At 34.3% G+C, this 7,500-nt stretch overlaps 2 protein-coding genes across 2 annotated transcripts in view; one reads left to right on the top strand and one right to left on the bottom strand.

Moving 5' to 3' along the window:
• Positions 1 to 640, top strand: part of LOC144963890 (3-oxoacyl-[acyl-carrier-protein] reductase FabG-like) — an 8,256-nt gene extending 7,616 nt beyond the window's left edge. The window contains exon 2 of the mRNA XM_078897839.1: positions 1 to 640. This exon is cut by the window's left edge and continues 1,598 nt beyond it. The gene's annotated coding sequence lies outside the window, so the exon portion shown is untranslated.
• Positions 641 to 4,045: 3,405 nt separating this feature from the next.
• The window catches only part of LOC144963883 (uncharacterized), a 10,562-nt gene continuing 7,107 nt past the window's right edge, over positions 4,046 to 7,500 (bottom strand). The window contains exons 10-11 of the mRNA XM_078897832.1: positions 6,508 to 6,735; positions 4,046 to 5,133 (exon numbers count right to left, since the gene is read on the bottom strand). Coding sequence (XP_078753958.1) covers positions 4,927 to 5,133; positions 6,508 to 6,735 — 435 coding nt within the window. The 3' untranslated portion in view covers positions 4,046 to 4,926. The remainder of the gene's footprint in view (positions 5,134 to 6,507; positions 6,736 to 7,500) is intronic.

The following is a 7,500-nucleotide window of genomic DNA, read 5'->3' as shown; positions in this document are numbered from 1 at the left end:
TAAAAAAGCAAATTAATAAGTCCACCGGATTAACTTTTTTTTATCTCGATTTTGAAATAAAATAAAACCATGCTTATGCAAAATATTAATTTGCAGTTTTGATATCCTGCAATATGTAAATTATATTAAGTATATCCATGATTAATTTTTAGTGATAATTTCAATCCAATTGCACATTTAGACACTATGCTGTCTTTTCAAATTAGCCTATTTCATTTTATGATTATAAACAAACCGTTTTCATGTGAAAATTTAGAAACAACTGATCATTTGATACTATTCAAGACAAGTAGTACATGTGTAATGCACTGATATAAACTCTCCACTTTCAATATTGTCCATCTGTTTAGAATTAATCTGCAAAATGTTCAAGATTATTATTATATTTCTCAATCATTGATATATTTTTAAAGAAGATTTTATAAAGCGCTCAATATTGTGAACATTATTTCAAAGATAATGATATACTTCTTTTCATTGGTAGCTATCGTAAGTTTTCATGATTTATCGTGACTTGTATGTTATGTTTAAGTATAATCGTGCGATACAATTGACCATATAAATGTAATGTAGCCTGCATGCTCCATAGTTGTTGTAAAAGGGTTCTTTAATTGAATATGAACATATTATTTTAAACAAAGAGTTTTGAAATTATTCTCAAAATGCGTTTTGCTATCAAGCCAATTTACAGTTAAATAGTCCCCATCTCCCGGATTCCTTTCGTGTGAACATATTTACAAGAGAGAAATGGATGCGTGGGTATGGGGGGGGGGGGGGGGGGGGGGGGAAGGTCATAACTATTACTTACCCTTTGCAACCTAAACAATTTCTTGTGCCTTGTTATCAAATTCTTCCTGATTTAATTTTGGTGAGTGGTGATGCCAATATTGAATATAATATCCCACTCTATAACACACACACACACACACACACACATATATATATATATATATATATATATATATATATATATATATATATATATACAGAGAGAGAGAGAGAGAAAGAGAGAGAGAGAGAGAGAGAGAGAAAGAGAGAGAGAGAGAGAGAGAGAGAGAGAGAGAGAGAGAGAGAGAGAGAAATACACAAAAAACACATGCACATAGAACATACACTCAACTGGGTAGCCTCGGTATTCGATTAAGAAGGAGACATTCCGTTATTGGTTTAAAAAAACGTTATGTATTTTACTCCTCAATCACTCAAGAGGTGACCATGGATGCGATGGCCCTGATCACAAATAAATAAATAAATATGAAAAATTATATTGCGCATTTCCATGGACTTACCATGCTCAGTGCGCTTCACAGTGTTGCACCTATTCCCTCCAACAGGCTATATGGAATCATGTTTTCATTTCAAACAGCACCAGGGGGGGGGGGGTCTTATTGTACCAGCACTCTTACATATTCATCACTGCCCATAGTCAGGTACTAGTTCACACGTGATTCGAGTGGCGGTAATGTGTTATTAAGTGCTTACCCAAAGCTATAGCGTCGGGACTAGAAACGTCCACGATCACTGTCATCCATAGGGCCACTCACAGACCACGCTTAACATCGTTTGACTTTTGTGATAAAACGAGAGATCGATCCACACATCATACTTGTGACAACACAAGCTTAACTCCAAAACAGAGCTGCGCATTCTGACCAAACAGTTCTTTTATTCCATCGAAGTCCTTCACAAATGTTTCAAATGTTTATTTGCCTTGGCCAAAAAGTCATAACATCTCTCTGAACAAATTATTCGAACAATTTTAATAATAAAGGGATAACATGTTTTTAGTAATCGTTTATAGCTTGAAAAACAAACAATAATACTAATAATAATAATAATAATAATAATAATAATAATAATAATAATAATAATAATAATAATAATAATAATAATAATGATGATGATGATGATAATAATAATAATAATAATAATAATAATAATAATAATAATAATGATAATAATAATAATAATAATAATAATAATAATAATAATAATAATAACAAATAATAGTAATATAATAATGATAAGGATAATAAGAATAAGAATAAGAACAAGAATAACGTACAGTGAAGTCCAGATAAGATTAATTCCCGTAACATAAATGCTCGCTTAAAATATTTTTTTCGTCAAGCACCGTATTTTTCCCTCATATAATCAAAGTCTGTCCTGTTAAAATTAGTGTTCTATTCCATAGTGACCTTTTTCTAGATCTCTATGCACCCCCCCCCCCCCCGCCTACCCCCATCTATTCCCGCTTCCAAAAGAAAAGAAAAAAGAAAAAGAAATGACAAGACAATGTAAAGTCATTGATAAAGAGTCACGAAATAGTTTCATGAATAGGGGAGATTACTGGGATTTTACATATCACTCATTTTGAAATGATAGGTTGTTTCCCTTAAAAATAGATCCCATAAACCTTGATAAAGGTAAACTTTTCTTCTTGACTCAAGGAGTTCATCTTAAGCGATATCCACTGCACTGACAAATTATAAGACATTCTAATCGATCACCGATATATGAAGTAATTATTTTTTACTGGATGAAATGAAGAATATTTGGGAAGGGGGGGGGGGGGGTTTGCAAGTAGACAGTGGCGTGGCATGCATACAATATAGGGTGGTGTCCGGATCGGAAGAAAATGACTTAAAACCTGCTATAATTTATAGATGCAAATTAAATACAGAAAAAATAAAGAAAAGATTTACTCAAATAAGTGAGAGGCGGTATATTCCATTTCTCAGTTATTCTTTTTTTTTAATGCTATAATCCATTTTTAAAAGATGGATGCGGTGCCAGGCACCAAATCAACCAACATAGCCACGCCCTTGCAAGTAGAATAGATTTGTACGGTTTTCAGGACAAGTAGGCTATCCCATGATTATTTCGAATCTCAAATGATAACTTTCTGCGCTTTAATATTTTTAAAATGTCTAACCCAAGTACTGTTCAGCACAAATTGTCAGTATTTCACGTCAACATTATAATCTAAAATAAATGAATGACCTTAAAAAAAAAAGAGGTCTAAAAATATGAATGACCTTAAAATAAGAGGTCTACCTATATGAATGAACCTAAAATAAAAGATGTCTAAAAATATGAATGACCTTAAAATAAGAGGTCTATCTATATGAAATAAAAGAGGTCTAATATTATGACCTGTTGTGCCAAAACCAATTGTTCTATAGTTGAAATGACCAGCGATTTGAGAATTTAATTCTGTCATATCATGAATGTAATGCATTTATCTTAAATTAAAATCTATTACAAAAAAACAAAACCAACCCAACTTAATATAAGGTTTATGTTTTGGACAATAAAATCAAAATTCTGCGTCTAAATCACACCAACATAATACTGTTTTTGAACTCTTGAAGTCCCAGGTTTGAGAATTTTTGACAAGATGAGTAATCATTTCAATCGATCGATGTTTGAAGAACGAGTTTCCTGCTCAAAATTCTTTATATGTGTTGGGTTTTATTTTTCAGACTACGATAGCATTGTTGTAATGGGCAGCCTTTTGTTTTGGTTTGAGAAGTACAACAATGGACCCATAATAAATGTGTATTATTAGACATATACGACACGTTGATTATGCCCCATTACCTATTCTTGCTTCAGTCAACGGTAACACTCATTTCTATGACATCGGTATGTCTTGTGAATTTTATTACCTTTCTTATAGACTTAAGGGGGTCCCAATAGCTCAGTTGGTAGAGTACTCGCTTCACACGCAAAGAGACCAAGATCGATCCCTGGTGCAGTCGAGATTTTATTCTGAACCCCCCCCCCCCCCCAACGCCATGTCTACCCAGTAGTGAATGGGTAGTTGGGTCTCTTAGACCTAGCGGAAAGTGCATTGCGAAAGACTAGCGTCCTATCAAAAGGATAGCAAAACAATTGCTATTATCCGTTACACGCTATAGGCACGGGAATAAACTCCAGCTCCATGGGCTTCATGGCTCTGAATGACTACTCTTATAGACTTAAAACAATCGCAATGACGTTTTAAACTTTATAATAAATAAACAAACAAACACTATGGTATTTCAAAAATTGTTTATTCAAATGAGTAATTTTCTTACAATTTCTAAATTTTTAAAGAGATTGCCATCAATGTCTAATTGATGAATGATATTAGGGGTTAAAATATGTAACAGGGGAATGAACAGCAAAGATAACTTTGTTGCATTATAGTAATCATTATTAATGAAGATTTGAACATGTAAACATTTCAATACCAACTATATAAAAGATGAATTTATGCAAAATCTTTGATTGTGGAAAACTTACCTATATATGGAACGAAATTGACGTCACTCAGCTCTTTGTTATTAAATTATATCAGGCTATAAATGTTAAAGGTAACACACGGTTTAGTGTGTTGGTACATTATATCCAGCTAGCCGATGTTGTGAGTATTTTACCTAAACGCATAGCATCAACTGAGGATAACCAACGAAATGAAATTATTCAACGAGGAACGGTTTTGTGTGTAAAACGATAGATAAGCAAAAGCAATACTGGAAAAATAACATCCGCAATCACCTTACAATTATAATATGCTATGAAATCATTTTTTAAGTCGAACAAATTATTTTATTTAGCTCAAACAATGAGAGATAGTTTGTCAGTGCTAAATTTTGACACACTGAAAGATTTGATTATATGGCACACAGCAGTGACACATTTCTGATATTCTAATAGCTTGTAACTTCTATAGATAGTATGCAGATGACGTCACTCGGGCCTTTGTTATTGTTTTTGCCATCCGCGTTTGTGAGTTGTTCTCACTAAACTGTATTAACCAGACTATAAAAGTTCATGGTTACACAGAGTTTGTGTGTTGGTCCGTTATACTTCCGGATGGCAATGTTGTGAACTCCTTGGCCAAGCGCATTCTATCTATAGAGGTAAGCAATACCAATATTACTTGTTAACAAACCAACTGATGTTTGCTGAGTTCGACACGTAGTTGATGAGCATGTTCCGTGTGGCAAGTTGGCGTTTTCTGGAGCTGGCCAAACCCTCTGATGTGATGAGGAAGGATAATTCTGAAACCTTGGCTGGGATGGAATATTCAATCTCGCCATCCTTCCTCTCTATTGCCACACTCTTTACAGCTTGAGCTATTGTCTGAGGATTGAACAAAATACAAATTATGTTTAAACAAAGCCAAAGTGCGCGGCAAAATTGTACAAGTATCTTTAAATAAGAAAATAAAAGCGCGGCTATGTGGTCTTGTGGTATGGCACTCGCTTTCGATCTGGGTTCGAGCTTCGCTCGGCGCATAGTTGAGTCCTTGGAAAAGACTCTTTAATCACATTCTCTCACCTTGCTCGGGTGTAAAATGAGTACCTGGCCGTTAACAGCGTTGTCGCTGTCCGAAAAAAATTGCAATATCGCCTACCAGGCGTAATGTCTCGTTCTACATGTTAAGTGTTGCTGTTGGCTAGGAATCCCTTGTAAAGCGCTTTGAGCACATTTAGTGGATATTGCGCTATATAAAAGCTCAATTTGATTCAATTCAAGATACTCCCTATCAGATAGTGTCTAACATTCTATTCCCCGAGTTTAGGTTCATTCATATTGTGCCTATCTTTTTAATCCACAAAGTAGATGCATTCAGATAGTGCCTATCAATTTACTGAACATGTTGGCTATATTCAACATCAAAAATTAGACACGTTAGTGGCTGTTGTGTTTCTTTGTTTGTATGATACAAGAACGTCTGAAAGATCTGCTGTCGCATCTAGATATATATATGCAATACAGCACTCCTTCTCATTGTCCTATGGAAATTTGTGAATGGCATGGAGACAGATCAACAGATTGCAAGATAAAAAGCATTCCTTTTTTTCAAATAGGAGGTAAAGGACAAAAAATAAGAAATCGGTCTTCATTGACTTGTAATTGAACCTCAGATATTCTCTTTTCCGGAGCACGTGTGTATAAAAAAATCATTTAATTTATCTAATTTTCTAGACAACAGTATAGGATACACATTTTATGGAAAAACAGATTTAAGTATGTGTTGCTTTGACTATGATATTATTAAGCACATTTACAAACATCATTATAGATAAAGTGTCCGGAAAAGAAAACAAATATTCTTTCGTAAGTCGTAGCCTCGGTTTGTTTTTGTTTTGTGTCTTGTTTTTTGTTGTTTTGTTTTGTTTTTTTTTTGTTTTGTTTTGTTTTGTTTTTTTGTTTGTTTGTTGTTTTTTTGTTTGTTTTTTTTTTTTTGGTTTTTTTGTTGTTTTTTTTTTTTGGGGGGGGGGGGGAGGGGGGATGCTTTTAAAAAATTGACTATTGCAATAGTACCCTTATAATACATACAATCTACATTGTTGTTAAAATATTATTATGATGTCATCTTTATTCAAATAACGCTGATATGTCCCTACAGTGATTTTAGCCCTGGAATTAAAAAAAAACTCACGAATTAGCCTTGTAAAACAGCACAACAAGCTGAGAAACAAAAACAAAAGAAATTATACATTTTTTTACCTGATTGTTCTCCAAATTTGTACGGATATTATCAAGATCCAAGAACACCTGTCCAGTAGAGTATCGTTCTTTGATTCCAACCCTGACACTTGCTCCCTTGGCCACGGCATCTCTGAGCCGTTGGTTGTCACCTTCCGTTGCAATGGGTGATTGAGTTGTTGGTGCTGCCGTGGTGGTCGTGGAGGAATTATCGCTGCTATCGGGTTCCATCGCTAAAGTTTGATATACCTGGATTAAGAATGGGTAACGTTTCAATTAAACAGTGGTAAGAAAGGTTATTCAGGTTATTTGTATACAATCATAACGTTGTTTTATTTTATGGAAGGAGTCAGATGGAAAAACTTTATATGAATATCTGGTAATGATGTTTTATTATTTCTAATTAACCCACTAAACAGTGATGTTTGATTCTCAATATGAAAGCAACAAAATGCTTTTCTTTGGCTATTATAATAGGATGGAGAATCTATTATCCCCATGTCTACATTCTCATATGGAATTCAGCAACTGTTCATGTTATGGTAGTAAATGACTGGCAGTGTTCTAGTGGCTATGTAGTCTAGTGGTATGACACTCGCTTTCGGATAAGAAGGTTTCTAGATTCGAGTCCCGAGTGGCTCATAGTTGAGTCCTTGGAAAAACCTCTTTACTCATATTCTCTCATCCACAGGTGTAAATTGAGTGCCGATAGCAGCGTTGTTTCTGTGCGAAAAAAATTGTAATATCGCCTTTCAGGCGCCATGTCTCGTCATACATGTTAAGTGTTTTCTTGGCTAGGGACCCCTTGTAAAGCGCTTTGAGCATGTTTAGTGGATATAGCGCTATATAAAAGTTCAACTCTCTTATGTTAATATCTTTTTTTTTTATCTACCACGAAAACACCATAATCAAAACACGTCACAAACATGATTATTTCCATAAATTATACTGCCACCCTTGTCTTCCCGCCTTGCCATCCATCTGCCTTTTAGTTTTATTTTAAATAACGTTTCA

Source organism: Berghia stephanieae, chromosome 1 (assembly GCF_034508935.2).
Source record: "Berghia stephanieae isolate SIO BIC M18660-M18661 chromosome 1, UCSD_Bste_1.3, whole genome shotgun sequence".
Classification (NCBI taxonomy): Eukaryota; Metazoa; Mollusca; class Gastropoda; order Nudibranchia; family Aeolidiidae; genus Berghia; species Berghia stephanieae.
Note: the sequence above shows the minus strand (reverse complement) of the source record. Positions and strands in the feature narration are given on the sequence as shown.